Consider the following 15,588-nt stretch of genomic DNA (forward strand, 5'->3'; position numbering starts at 1 on the left):
GTAGTTGCATTTGAGCAATGTACATGATACTACTGGTGAAAAATCATATAATTTTGATAAAAGAATTAAAAAATCTTAGTTGCACATAATTCAGTTGAATAATGATTATTCTAGGACCACTGCAGCACCTCTTATGCCTCTAGGCCATGGTATATACATCACTATATAGAATCATTAGAATCATAGAATCATTAAGGTTGGAAAAGACCTCTAGGACCATCAAGTCCAACTGTATTGTTGGAGTAATCCATTTTCTTGTGTTTACATTCTTTTAAAGAACCTTCAGGTGTTTTAGAATTGTCACCTGCCTCAACATGTGGGCAAAGTCAGTGAGAGAAGAGAAGCTAAGACAGAAGCTCAGCCTCAACCATCATGATTTCTTATGATACTTGTTTGACCTCTGAGACCCATCTCAAGGTCTCTAGTGTAGGAAACGCATATGGCCTCTAGTACTTAGAATGTTTGTGTTATGAAAGTAGTTTCATACACGGTGATGAAGTCACTGCCCAACCTCTTCTGTGACAAACTACAAATATTGGGTTTATTAAGACTTTCAAGGCATTGTTTCCTACCCTTGGAACCATTTTTTGCAGCTCTTCTCTCTGTTTATATCAACATGCCACCATAGAAGTGTTCTAGTGTGGATCCCTCTCCAGTGCTCTACGCAGAGGTTTAATCAGCTGCGCACTTCTGCTCATGACTCCCTCACTGATAACTCCAAACACTGCAGTCCTCAAGGTAATGTCTCCTTGAGTTGTCTGCCCACTAAGACTCATGGGACTTTGCCAGTGCAAAAGGCAAATCTAGTGAAGACATAAGAATGGAATCTCCATCCTTGGACATATTCAAAAGCTGTCTGGATGTGGTCCTGGGCAACCGGCTCCAGGTGACCCTGCTTGAGCAGCTTGGGGTTGGACAGGATGACCTCCAGAGGTCCCTTCCAATCTCAACCGTTCTGTGATTCTGTAACTGTGTGTACACCGTTTAATTTTTTCAAATTTTATGACATCAAACCTTTTACAGTAAAGCATGGAAAAAATACATGCTGCACTTGGCATCCTCTAATTAAAATATAAAAATCAAGGGAGAGTTAGGGAACACTTCCAAATACCCTGAAGTCAGAGGCAAAACTCTCTTTACTCTGATTTCTCTATGGTCATCCAGTGACTGACAGAGCTGCAAATGCTCTCTAGAGAACATTTCCTTCCGGTATCACAGAACATCCAGCAGAAAATTATTAGCATCAAAATGTTTTAGTAATAATGGCAAAGCATTATTGAATCTTAATCAAAAGATTACAGAAAAAACATGTTCAAACAAAAGAGGTCAAATATTTTGGAACTTCAGGAGTATATTCTTCCCTTGCTATTTTCTGCATTCTCATTAAATATAATGGAAGTTCTGTAAGCACAATCCAGTAGAAGAAGGACATATCACTAAGCTGCTAGCAATATTGTTTTAACAGCTTTTGAAACATATCACCAGGAAGCAGATGTGGCTCGTTTTAAGCAAGTACTGGGGTTAATATTTCAAACCCTTTCAGAGTTTCTTCAGTTAAAAGTGAGCATAATAAAAGGTCTATCATTTTTATCATATTTGCTTTAGTTTTAATAGCACAGATCAAAGACTGACAATACGAAGTAACATGCGTTACACACTGACACACCTTCCATTGCACATGAACACAAATGTGGCTTATTAGTTTTAATGATATACTCACTTGAGTTCTGGAAAATTTTCAGATGATATCAAACTTTGTAGGGCATGATTTCCTGTTAATTTTAAATGAGTTAAACCATGTAGCCCCGTCACAGGAAAAGAGGACAAAAGGTTGGATGACACATCCCTGCATAACAGCAAATAAAAATCAGCTTACAGGTTTCCATTTTTTTTTCTTCAGCACTAGAAGTGTCATGTTGGAAAAACAGGTTAAAATTTTCTAACTCAGTCAAAAATGACTGAATGAACAGAGGCCCCAGTCAGCAGAGCAAAGCTGCAGCACCACTCTGGAGTATGCACCTATGTGCCTAGCAGAAAGCTAACAGTAATATCTAGCAGTTAGCTAAGTCTCTCTTGCTGAATTTTGACTCCCAACATTCATAGTACCAGTAAATCAATTTAAAATCTGTTCATTAGATTGTTTGAATTAAAGGGAGCCAGCTTCCAACAGTTTAAAAGATTCAGTGGGATGCCAGAGCGTACGGCTGCCCTGCAAGCTCCACAGGGAGCAGCTCAGGGAGTGTACAGGGAAGATGCGTGTTTCAGGGTAGGATGGATCTGGGCTGGAGCAGATGAAGGTGACAGTTCTCAGCTAAGGTTTGTCTGAGGGAAGACAGCACAGATCAACACAGATATGTAAATTGGGGAAAGTAAATCAGGTGAACAAAAAAGTGACAGTGATCATGGTAAGTAATAGAAGAGTGGGAAGTCCAGAGGTATTCTGTTCTCTATTTCTTCCTCTGTCTTCCATTTATCCTCTGAGCCTTTTCAGTCCTCTTCACAGTTATCTACACTGCAATACTTAAGATGGTCAACAGTCAAGATGGAGGAAGAAGGAGAGTTTCATGCTGTTGAAATGCTTTTATGCCCAAGGTTGAATAGCAAAGTTCCTGTCTCTCAGATGATCTACTGAAATCTAAGGGCTAGACAGAAAATAAGGTATGTTGATGGACTGGTCTTCTACCTATCTGGTTTAGTGTGTGTCCTCTTGCTCACAACATAGTTAAATACCAAAGGTGAAATTCTGGTCCTAGTGCAATGGTAAAGATGACCACTGACTTCAGTCAGAAGAGGGACTAGCATTTCAGGAAACACTGGTACACTGTGTTACTGTGGGTGTGTTAAAGGGCTTTTTTCTTTAACCCTCCCTGACTGTTCTATATTATTGACCAAAGCTACAATTTATTGCTCACCTTACAAAGTAGGAAAGTTCTGAGGAGGGCCCCCAAAAGGGATGTCATAGACAGTATTGTCCATCAAATGACGAATGATAAAATAAAGATGCATACTGGAAAATGTTTATTATTTAATTTTTAATCCAATTCCTTAGTCCTGAAACACAACTAACAGGAAATATTCCCCACTGCTACAAGAGATTAGACTGCTAACAAATTGAATGAGGAAAGGGAGATGCACTGATAATCTGTAATTAGGGAGATGCACTTATGGACCCCAAATCCCTCTGATTACACAGTGTTATATGCAGCTTTGCTATAATACCTATGGGAATGGGTGAAGTGCAAGAAAGCAGGCATTCAGTTATAGATTCAATAGACCAGAAGATTAGAATACAGAAAGCCTCAGTTTCTGCTGGGGCACCAAGTTATTAAATTTTTATGTACTCTTGCAAGAAAAATGTGAAAATTTGAATGTAAAAGATACACAAATACTTACAGTTTGATCAGAGATGGTAAAGAGGAGAAGGCATTGGGGTGAATAATTTTAATTTTGTTCCAAGCTAAATCCCTACAAGAAAAGTGAGTAGAAAATTACATACCCACTGACTGAATATGGAAGTTTTCATACACTTGATTAGGAGGCCTAAATATAAAAAAGGTATTAATTTAATGTAAATATTTTCAATAAGCTTCTGCATATCTCATAGTGCAAAATATTTTTTCAATTTTTAAATTGTTATTCAGTTAATGGTGTTAGTTATTAGACTGACAACTTTCTTAAAACATCTTAATGCCTTCTACAGTCTAAGGCAGTTATTTGCAGTCTGCTTCACAGCTTCCTAAAGCAGCAGAAAGAAGGGTGGGGTGTATGGACTGCTTCTAAGAGGTCCTCATGATGTGACTGAAGAGCAAATCCATTGTCAATAGGCTTAACTTTCTAATCTCAATCTTCACCGCCCCTGAAAAATCAAAAAGACTGAAAGCAACTCTTAAAATAATGTATGGGTTTGAACCTGCAAAAACTTAAAACCATGAGTAATGTCTTGACAGAGTTACTCTCCTAGCACATGCGTCTGGGTGAAAACTAGAAATCCACACATGGCTGGTCTCTATTTCTTAAGACACTGTTCTCTATAAAAAGATTTCATGCTCTCCAGACCTGATTATTACGTGAACCTGACAAGAGATACCACCTCTGGCTCAGTATCTCTCTCCACCTCCATCAGAAACATTTAGAAGTAACAGTTTTTATAGATGCAGGTTTACATCTTTGAATTACTGCTGCCCATGCTAAACTTCACAATGTTTGTTCTCCTTTCACAGTTATGACCAAATGGGTGAAAGATCAAAGCGAGGAAAAAACAGAAACAAGGATGTTTGGGGGCATATAGCAAGCAGACAGTATATACCCCATGTTTCTGAGAACCTGGGTGAATGGTTGTTAGGGCTGTACTCACAGAGACCGAAGGGCAGCCAGCTGCCGAAACGTGTCTGCTTTGATTTCACCGATTTCATTGTGATGCAAGTCACTGAAATAGCAATAAGAACCTCCTCAGTTTCAAAGGCACTTGGAGGACACTTTGGGGTGTTTTAGATTGTGCTTATGATCCACTTCAATATAGTGCAAGAGCATATATTTAGCATATGTCACATCAGCCAGCAATAACCAAGTTAATGATGCTCAAACACATTTGTATGTTTCTTTTTAGGCTTTTTAGGGTAGTTTGATGCTTACATTTTTTGTAGTTTTTTACATGCAGTAAAACAGGGTAAATCTTCAAGCAAGTTATAAGACAGATCCCTGCAATACACAAGAAAAGAAAAGATTAACATCAAAGTAACGTTAAAAGAAAAAGATCTTTAATTGTCTACCTTCACGCTAAATTTAAAATAACTTGGTTTTATCCACACTCACAGAAGAATAGACGTGCAAACTCACTTATCATCTCTCATCTGTCAGATGTTGATTTCTAACTGAGGAGGAAAGAGAAGGGAAAAAGGCAAGATGTATTAACTCCATATCCTACGTTTGCAAATTCCTTGCATTGTCTGAAGATTTCCTGCCTGAAGCGTAGACTTCACTCTGCTCAGTGTTTTACAGTAAAGATATTGGCCATCTGCTCATAGGGAATATTGGATTTACATCACAGACTTCATATTCATTAAATTCTGACAAATATTTAAACCATTTAAAATAATCTACTAAATATGTATACTCATATTTTTTCAGAGAAGATCCTGTATTCTTCTAGTAATAATCACAATAGACTGTAATCAGCTTTCTATTCTACACTTTTAATTAAGCACTATTGCCTCTGATCCTTAGACTGTTGTATCTTATAACTGAGGGAAATGGTTAAAAAAATATTTGAACTAACTTTGAAATCAATCACTACATGAGGGGAAAAAAAAACCTTAAAAGACTTGAGCCAAAACTCAACAAATTACAGAATAACTGAAACATCTGGACTGATTTATGGTATAATGTAAGTAATCAAAACCAAGCCCAGGCAATTTGCAGAAATTGGAGGGGAAAAAAAAAAGAGGAACCAAACACCCGCCCCCAACACCCAACAGTCTCATCCTATATATATCTATATGTTGCTCAGGGAAAACTGAATGGGAAACTTGCTAGTGAAGAGAATATAGAAAAAAAGCTTGCACCTATAGTTAGGAAAAATGTCCTTTTCCACAATCATCCAATATTATCAAGTAAAAGAGTAACCGCTTTGCACTCCTGTTTTGAATTCTTTATAACTGGTTCATCTCCACCCATTTACTTCCTTGGTAAAATTTTATTTTCACTGTTACTATTCCAACAGGGGCATTTAGACTATTCTATACTTGATTTGTTGAAGTGGTGCAAGTACTGACTGTGTATGTTTTTAAGGTATTCTACTCTGCTTTTACTATGCACAAAGGCTACCATCAATATATGTATACTTTTTGTTACAGCAGGGAAGATTACAGCCTCTGGTTTTGTATTTTTCACAGGTACTCTGCGGTCCAAATCAGGCAGGACAGAGGAGATTTTGAGTGAGCTGGAGGCTTTTAGGCTAAGGTAGAAGATGTTTGGTACGTCTGGCAGACTGGGGCTATTCTGTCATGCACAGATTTGTGACCTAGGTCTTAAAAGAACGCTATTAGCTTGACTTTTGTACATATGGACACTCCCTCTTCACACATGGGAAAAAAACCCAAAACAAAACCGCAACCCTTCTCCCCTCAGTTTCTATTAGAGCTCCAGGAAATATTTCATTTTTTATTTTTAAGGATTTTTCCCCACTTTATTAATACATGAGGCTTTTGGCAGCAGCAGAGGGCAAGTGGTTTTGGTTCCCGTATTGAGGTGCATACCCAAGGGCACTGAGGGTAGTCTCTCAAGGACCGCTGGGACCGTGTTCTCACATACACCTTTACCACAAGTGCACAGACACCCAGGAAGCCTCTGTGTACATTAATCCACATTTGGAAGTATCGGTGGCTGGTAGGATGCACAAATCGTCTTTCAAAGCACTGTTTGTGCTTGTAGTGTTTGCGCACATATCTGAGCCAGGAAGCCCCTTCAAGATCGTAGTCTCCAAGTAACTTGTGAGGTTCAGCACACCGTTATAACACTTCATGGCACAAGCAAAACTATGTGCAAACCTAAATGTGGGCCTGGAAGGCTCATGTCAATCTGATGGGAATGGGGGAAAACCAACTCTAAGTACATGAAATTGCTCTTAAATTGGTTCCTCGCCCTTTTAAATATCAGCTGTTATAATACAGGGTGATAACTTAAAAAATACAAAATGTGAATTTCCAATGGACAGTCCTAATCTACTATGAACTGTACAGGTTATTAATTACTATAGTATTTATTTGCCTTCTGTTTGGAGATTATTTATTGTTTTTGAATGGTACAGACCGTATTTAAACTTAAGTCTGTGTGCAGAATTTCTTCTGGCAACAGACTCTGTTTCTGTCTTTTATCATTCTGGAATATATTGAGTCCATCAGCTAAAACTTAATTTTTTTCTGGAAACGTTCACGACATTCATGCTGGTATTCAAATAATGTGTTACAATTAGTGCTATTTCAATGTTGGCCAGAGAACTAATACCAAATACATTCCTAGTGATGTAATACATAGAGGAAAGTGCTGTTGGCTCATTCTCAAAGGAGCGGACACAATGATTACTTTCGTTAGTGATTAAGCAAACTCCAAGGAAATCTCCGAGCTAAAATAATATTGGATATTTAGTACAAAAACCATGCCCCAACTATGCCAAGGAATAGCCTATTAAAATTTCAGTCAGCTACTTATGTCTGACTGGAAAAGAAACTAAAAGAGGAGCACAACAAGGACTCAAAGCTGCACTCCTTACTCAGTTATATTTTCCATTCACTTTGCTGAATTTTCTGCGTCAGTGAGGAAAAAAACCCCGGGCTACTGTAGGAGAGACAGAATGAATGAAAATAAGGTAGTTCTGTTGTTTATTAAACAAAATAAAGAACTGTTTTACCCTTTCCTAAAAATACGCAAAGTAATTATCTTTTTCAGCAACATATGGGAAATCCTGAATGATAACTGGGTTGTGAACTTTTTGAGTAACATGGGGGCCCACTCCCTGAGCTGAATTCCTAAGAAGTAACATGATACACAAAAATAACAGTAATTGGGTAATTCTGAAATCATAATGATTTCATTTGTCCATTAATCTCTTGCATTAATGTAACATTAATAATCTTACTGAAACGTACAGCACTTGGAGATTAGGTAACTGGTCACAGGCCAGTTTGGGGAGAGAGGTGATCTGTGCTCCTGTGAGTGTCCTGTTGAAAGTATTTATAAAAACAAAAAAGCATTACTTTTTAAAGATTGCAAAACAAATACACTTATTTTAGGACATTCTTTAGAATAAGTCAGTATCCCCAAAAAATAAAACAAAGCAAAAATACTTCTCTAGCACTTACAAACTCTCCAGACTTGTTGTCCCTGTCAAATCAGGAAACTCTGTTATCTGTGAAGCACCATTTAAAGTCCTAGAATTAAAAAACATAATTTCAGTACAATTGTGGTGAGGGAAGTGTGGGGCAACTCTAATACTGAAATATATAAAGACAACTAAAATAAAAAAGTAAACACATACAGAGTTCTGAGTTCTGGTAAGTGTTGAAAAGCAGATTTCCCAACAAGCTGGATAGGGTTATCATAAAAATGTCTGCAAAAAGACAATAAAAAGACATTTTATGAAAAGTATTTTAAAAGATTCTAAATATATTACTTGGTTATACTATAAGGAAATGAACAAACTGCCTATGAGGTATCACAGACTCTGCACCTCTGGTTATAGCAGAGGTGCACCCAGAGGAGCTTTTTTCACCCACTAATCTACACCCATCAGCCACATTTCAAATTTTGAATATTCAAGTAGTCATTGTTTTCTTGGTTTTAAAGCCAGAAGCCAGTCAACAAAATATTCCTTCTTCCTCCCAAATTTGCAAGGATAGAAATCCAAATATGAAAAACTTTGCTATGACCTGAGACAAATTTAAGGTGAAGAAGTCAGAACTTCACGTACTCAGAAGAGGTCCCCTTGCCCTTCTGGAGTCATGCTGCTTTTGCTCATAGAATAATATTGCTCAAGATGAGTTGCTATTTTTCTTACATTTATTTTACACTTTCTTATTTTGAGGTTTGCCCATTAAATGCATTCTCATGTAAGACAATGGGAACTCAGACTGGAATCCATCAAGAGTAATTTTTGCTTGCTAAGAGACTTACAAGAAATAGTTCAAATAGTCAAAGGCCAGAGACCACCACTCGCTTCCCTTAAAAAGGGCATGAAACCACCATTCTTTCCACAAAGTTGGAAAAATAGGAGCTTGTTTGCTTGTATACTGATGTGCTACACAGTACGCTTACAAGAAGAGCTGTTTGACAATTAGCCACAAACATGATACTTAGTTCCACATTCTCTAATAGGAAGAGTCATTGAGAAGAGTCTTACCACTTACATTGTAATAAGTGATGGATTGCCCACAAATGCACGCTCAGGTATTGACTTGATGTGATTGCTATGAAATCCCCTACAAAAGGAAAAATTGTTTACACAGTAAGAAAAAACAAAAAGTGAAGGCACAATCTGTATTCACAATGCACAACGATTCTTTTTGTGTGTAATAAGAGAAGTGTCTGTATGTAAAGGTACATCCTTATTTTCTGGAGTAAGACAGAACTGGGGAAAGTAAACGAAAAGCAAAGCAAAGAAATAGCTGGAATTCTGCACTTTTCTAAATGAACGATGAAGTAAACCGCGAAATGGCATTTTAAAATTCAGGTGCCCTCAGTAGGAAACAGCTTCATAGCTGTATATCATGTATCTACGAATCTATCTGTGTATGTAGCTAGATATAATGTAAAAACACACATGTGAACTCATAACATTAATAGTTAAATATTAATAATTAAATAAATAACAATAATATCGTATATATATTTACTCCTGTACTTGTTAAACTACAACTATTTCTTTTGCTGGGATAATAAAGGATTGTACTAGTTTATTAAATAAATGATTTTATATGTTATGTTGGAATATGTTGAGCCTCCCACAAGCACCTTTTGGTTGAAATTTTTTAAATGTGGACATTAACAAACTATCCACTGTAGTGTGCATGGTGGATAGAGGGCCAAATCTTTGTCTCATCATTAATTACTGGATTTTATTCGTATGCATAATTCTCCATTGTGAAAAACACAAGAAACAACTAAGATTTCAAAAGAGCAATGATGATATGTGTGGGAAACTCCCATTAGTTCAGTTGGGTATGAAAAAGGCTTCCCAGCTTAAATTTATGCATTTAGAAAGCCTCAAATTGTTCACTGATGCAAGCACACTTGGCCATTACTTGAACAGGTCCTACATTATTGGTTTTACTTGTTTAGGCATTGTCATACCGCTGATGAGCTACAGAGCAAGGCTCTAAATCCCTAGTTCTTTTGCATGCAATAAAAAGTGCATCCATGCAGATGTCGACTCTAAGCAACATGAGGATCCCATTTAATCTAGAACCAGTAAACAGACTGGTTTTGTGGCTGTACTGAATGGGATTCCTTGCATGGCAGAAAAGCTAAGGAGAGGGCATGACTGCTTTCCAGGGCGGTATCTGGCCCCTCGTCACCAGTATGGCTTGAGTTAGAGTGAAGAGGCAGTCCCGTCATCAGCCAAGAGCAGGCTCTGGTGCATTTACGCACAGAAGAGCCTGGAGCACTTCTGACCTGGTGGGAAGGGAGCATGCTCACCGCTGCAGCCTGTGACCTGGGGCACTGTACCCAAATGATCCACCCTGTCTGAACTGAAGGCACTTTATAGCCTGTCCGTTCACATACCGAGCAAAAGAGCAGTAAACAAAGCACTGAAGCACATGGTCTCATGGTCTGTGCTGGATTTGGGATTTCAGGTTGCAATTTCATGCTCCAAAGATTTCTTGCACCGAGGAGCTTATCTGAGACAAGTTTGATATTTAGAGGTGAAGTCCTACAGGGCCAGTGAGTGATCTCAAGCACTTCAGGCTGTTTGCTGGACTGGGCAAGGTGCATTTACTGCAGACCTGGGCTATCCATGTTTGGCTACTGACTCCAGAGGTCAGCAAAGAGGATTTCATACCAATTTTTTTAGCACACAAACGACATAGTAGCTGAGAACAGTTGGGCTGAGAAACTCGTAGCACCACTCCCTTCACCAGAGCCGCACTCTGCTAACACTGCTGAACTGGAGTCAACACTGCCAGAGGATCCCTGCTTTGCAAAAAGTCCCAGGTAGCTACTTAAAGTGGCTTTAAGATCAGTTTGTGATGTAGCAGGGGTACAACTGTGTTCAACTCCTATACAATTATCTGTTTTTTTCAAAACTCCATGCTGATGGTACTGGTAACATGGTAAACAATTCAAATGGAAAGAATTCTGAATATACGCATTGATGTGTACATTGTGTGCATGATATGTGAATATAATTTAATTAATTTTTTTATAATTCAGCTGTTGCTTATAATAAACTTGGCTGGTTTCTTTTCATTGTTGATTTTTTAAAATGCAAACTACGTCTGTGCATCCAGAAATGTTTTATTTACGGCATTAAAAAGGACTATTAATACGGAAAAGAAACTGCTTTAAATTGAGAGGGGGGAGGGAGAGAAGAAGGTAAAGACACTTAAACCTGATGGACTAACGAGGGTGTCACGACTTCTTCTTCTTAGAGTAGAAGACTGTCATATATTGAACTGTTTGTGGAATTCAACAGCTGTGTTTGGGACTCAAAGTGAATTAATTGTGTTTATTATTTATTGTATTCCAAGGACGACGTTCCTGGAAAAACTCACTGCACAATGCAGTATAAAAGTAAAAGTTGTCAGAACTTGAATGTTCTAAACTGAATGTTGAAAATCATCTTTTATGCATGTTGGCATGTTTGTTAGTTTTTCCTGGGATATCAGTTTTTAAGGATTACTGATAAAATCACCAGCATTAAAAAAAATAATCACACACTAGACAAAACATCCTCCTTCCTAATATGAGCTGGGTACTTACAGTTCTTTTAGGTTTGTTAGTGTCCTGATAGCAGTGGGGAACTCGTCCAGACTGTTGTAATTTAAATCTCTGTGTGAAAAGAGATTTTATTATTTTGGTTATGTACTGCATAATGGATAGGATAGAATTGTTGGCATTTGTAATGAAATATCAGTGTCTACGCATTGACTAAATACATACAGCCAAAAGCCAGGAAATCCTCAAAAGTGTATGGATGTTTTCCAACAAACTCTATTTAGGGCACATTATCATTCCTAATTTTTATCAGCATCCTATTTTCAGTTATATCTTAGCTGTTCTGCAATAAAGAAAACATAAGTGGATTCAGATACTACTAAGGCATTTGCTGTTTTGTAAATTGCCCATCCTTTTCATTACTTTAAAGTATTAACAGGAAAAAAAATCTTTCAAACAGAATATTCAACAACTTTGTATGGTGAGCTGCTTTCTCCATGGCTAATACATCTCACGATAAAGGTTTCATTTGCTTCTGACTCGCTGTCTAGTTGTATTAGTCTTTTTTTCTTTTACTGATGAAAATATCTCTGAAGAGATTTTTCCCAAAGGTTAAGTGGTAAAAATAAGAGATACTGGAGTTTGGCGGGTAAAATGAGTAGGGGGAATCTTCCTCTGGCTACAACAAGTGGGAAAACATACGGTAAGTTCAATGTTACCATTAACTGTATTGTTAATTTTAAGATTTGTCAATATTCAAATGGAGAATATTTCTAACCACAAAAGTAAAACTGATAGTTTAACTAGGGTAGTGACCTCTGCTTTAAGAACTGCTCATGCTGCAGCGGTAACTAAACTTTATTCTGGTAGGCTGAATGGACTGTAAGCCTACTTCTGCCCTCAGTATGACATGTGCATCTTTAGCATTCAGGAGGCACCTGAAACTAACTTTGAGACATGCCAGTTTACTGTGATGCTCTCTGACACTGCTTTGTGAAAATATAGTCTGAAAAACATGCGCAAAAGCCTTTTTGAACAGGCAAAACACACATCAGAGTTTACAATAGATTGAAATTGAAATAGTATCAGGCTGAAGTAATGCAGGCAGGAAACTGCTGTCTGAACTCAACAAGGCTTTCCTTCCTGCTTGTAAATCTCTCCTGTTTATTGACAAGAAGAGATTACAGACATGTACGGTTTGCTTTTGCCCTCCAGTGATCTGTGATTTCCAGACCCATGCGTCGACGCAAACAAATGATCTTAAAGTTGGCATCCATCATTTACACCAAGATCTCGTTAGATTATCTTGAAACTATCTGGAAACAAGTCTATACAGTATGCAATTACTGTGCTTGAGGCAAGCGCTACATTCTCCTATTGCAGTGGAGTGGCTGCACCTACACTTATTCCCAGGTTCCTGACTGGCCTCTGTGTTTCCATCTCTCTCATGCCAGGTGGCTGGGATTGGGTTTGCAACTGCTTATTCCATTGTTCTGTTTTTCCCCATTTTTTGACCAAGTGCCATGTGAATCTCACTTGAAAAACCAAAACAAATGATTACATTTTCCTTCTCCCTTTCCTGCCCCGCTTTCCGCTGCTACACTTAGGGAGTTCCTCTCAACTCACAGCCAGCTAAAAGTGAAAATTGTAAAATTGCAATTCAGTGCCAAGGGATCAATGTAATCAAATCTTGGGATTAAAAAAAAAGCCCCAAACTCCTTGCTTTCTGATCTTAATGAAATGTGAAAGTGGGCAGTACATAGTCTGTGGATGAGAAACCAAACAGTCACCTTTAGATTAGCATTATTCATGTTTGATACTTTGTTCCTCATAACAGGCCTTTTAGCCTCCGTCTTCGTTGTGTGAAATGTCTAAAATCTCTGAAAATGAAGCAGCTGACTGTGACAGGTGCCAGGAGGAAGGATATGCAAGGTTTCACTTTCCCTGCAGCATTTTTGGGGTCTGTGGTCTAGTCTAGCAGACAACATCTTTATTTGACTAACTCTGTAGTAAAATACTTTGCGCTAACCGTGAGCACTGTGTTCCCGTTTGGCGTCCTTCTGTAGAATTATTTTTTGTTACAAAACTCAAGAAAATTTGAATTGGTCTGAACAGAACTAGAGCAAAAGCTTGAGGAAATTTCAGTCTTTACCAGTGTTATTCTTTATCAGAGTTCTTTAAAGACAAAAACTTGGATACAACTGAAAAATTCCTCTTCCCCCTCTTGTAAAACATGCATAATTTGGCTACCTGGCACTTTTGCTTTTTCCAGGGATAAAAGAAATAAAACCATCTAATTTTATAGCCCTCCTCTATGGCGAGACAGTTTCTTAATGTTAAAGCTTTTCATTGTGACAATTTCCCAACCTAGCTATTAGCTGTATTGATTAAACAAGACAAATAAATAGTACTAAACTAGGCAAACAGAACTGTCCATGAAAAGCCACTTCTTCTTCAATGCTCAGTACAGTTTTCAACTGTCCTTCAAATAATTTATCAATTGAAAATGCTTATTAAAAAGGCAAACTGATTTTATAGTCAGAAATAGGATTTGCTACATAGAGTCATTGTAAACCATCACTTAGATCCTGTAGCGATTAGGCAAGCCAAAAACCACATTTGGCTTTTAGGCTATTTTTATTCTTTCAGAATATTAATGAAAACACTGGAAAAAAAAAAGGAAACAAATAAGAGGTCAACTCACAAAGTCTCTAGGCTGTGGAGCCCATCAAAGCATTTCTTTCCCAGGGAGTAGATTCTATTGTTATGGAGATGTCTGCAGGGGAACATTAAGCACACAGTCAGGAAAGCACACTGCACACAGTGGACTTAAGCAAAACATTTTGATGGCTAAATCAAAAGAAACTTATTTTCAGGCATGCACCGATTATATGCAAGTCATGCTTTTGCAAGAGCATGTATAGGAGGCACCTCCACCATCCTCCCCACTTTTTCCAGATATCTCCCCACCCGTGCAGGCTTCCATTTGGTTTCATAGAAAGGATTTGTTTTAAAATGACCTAGATTGTTTAAAATGGGTATGTCCTGCAGTTTCAGGTTGGGGGGTTGCATATTGAATACCGGGAAATTGTAGCCGTATTCTCAGTGGTGGTTAATTAACAAGTTGCCTTAAAAACTGGGTGCAGGGTGTGAGGTTTATATTTGGAGGACGTATATTCAGAGGGTGTTAGAGGGTATGGCACAGAACAGGAGCAGGTGAGGTGATGGATAATACAGCAGACAGGAAAGGGGCATTAGGCTTCCAGAATGAAAGAAGACACAAAGCCATAGGACAAAAAGTCACAGCTTCACTGAGATGAGTAAACTAATGAACCTTAAAAGTGCTATAACTTGCCTGCCTTTGAAACTATAAAAACCAACAACTACTTTGTCAAATACTTAGCAGTTGAAAGTAATTTTGTTACATATTTCAACCAACCGCCTTGCACGAAGGCTCAGAGTGCTGCCTATTTCTAAGTCTTTTAGACCAACATGGAAAAAAACCACTCTATGTGAAGCTCATTAATGTGAGTAGATACAACTTGGAGCCACTTCAGACTGTTTTTTAAAAAGGATGCCTTTTTCCCCAGATTTTTCCTTTTATTTTATTCTTGACACTCTACCCCTGTAGTAGAGGGAAACTATAAGAATAGCACTTTAAAAGAAGGGCTGCGAGTGAGAGGCTGCCAGGCACTTCCCCTTCAATGCATCATTCTGCTCTGAAAATAATGCTAAAGATCAGAGGCTCTCTGAATGTTCTGCAGAACCCACAGACATTGAGCCTACCTGTCCATAAAAGCCAGGGATTCTGATGGCAAAACACAAATGTTCTGCGGGTTTTTCCTTTCCTAGGAAGAAACCTAATCAACTTTTTTTAATGACTACACTGACCTTTTATGCTTTAGTTAGCATGGAGAGTGCATCTCCAAATTCCAGTCATGCTTGACCTTTAATGATAGAGCTTCAAACCTGCTCCAGCTGACTATGCATTTTTGCACCGAGTTGAAAATTTGCCAGCATGAATAGAGTAGCAAACAAAAGAAAGCAGAACCCACACACAAAGATTTTGATGACCCAAAAATATCAGATGTTGTAGATCATGAGGAATGATTCAATTATTAATCAATATGAAGCCCAGAAGACAAGAAATAAGCAAGGCAG

The 15,588-nt window shown here is 38.0% G+C and overlaps 1 protein-coding gene across 2 annotated transcripts in view; it reads right to left on the reverse strand.

Moving 5' to 3' along the window:
- LGR5 (leucine rich repeat containing G protein-coupled receptor 5) overlaps nucleotides 1-15,588 on the reverse strand; it is a 99,152-nt gene that overhangs the window by 9,116 nt on the left and 74,448 nt on the right. For both annotated transcript variants that reach the window (XM_075080807.1, XM_075080805.1), the window contains 10 exons: nucleotides 14,132-14,203; nucleotides 11,473-11,541; nucleotides 8,901-8,972; nucleotides 8,033-8,104; nucleotides 7,857-7,925; nucleotides 7,644-7,715; nucleotides 4,633-4,698; nucleotides 4,355-4,426; nucleotides 3,394-3,465; nucleotides 1,721-1,846 (listed from right to left, as the gene is read on the reverse strand). In XM_075080807.1, coding sequence (XP_074936908.1) covers nucleotides 1,721-1,846; nucleotides 3,394-3,465; nucleotides 4,355-4,426; nucleotides 4,633-4,698; nucleotides 7,644-7,715; nucleotides 7,857-7,925; nucleotides 8,033-8,104; nucleotides 8,901-8,972; nucleotides 11,473-11,541; nucleotides 14,132-14,203 — 762 coding nt within the window. The remainder of the gene's footprint in view (nucleotides 1-1,720; nucleotides 1,847-3,393; nucleotides 3,466-4,354; nucleotides 4,427-4,632; nucleotides 4,699-7,643; nucleotides 7,716-7,856; nucleotides 7,926-8,032; nucleotides 8,105-8,900; nucleotides 8,973-11,472; nucleotides 11,542-14,131; nucleotides 14,204-15,588) is intronic.

This window comes from Phalacrocorax aristotelis, chromosome 1 (assembly GCF_949628215.1).
Source record: "Phalacrocorax aristotelis chromosome 1, bGulAri2.1, whole genome shotgun sequence".
Taxonomy (NCBI): Eukaryota; Metazoa; Chordata; class Aves; order Suliformes; family Phalacrocoracidae; genus Phalacrocorax; species Phalacrocorax aristotelis.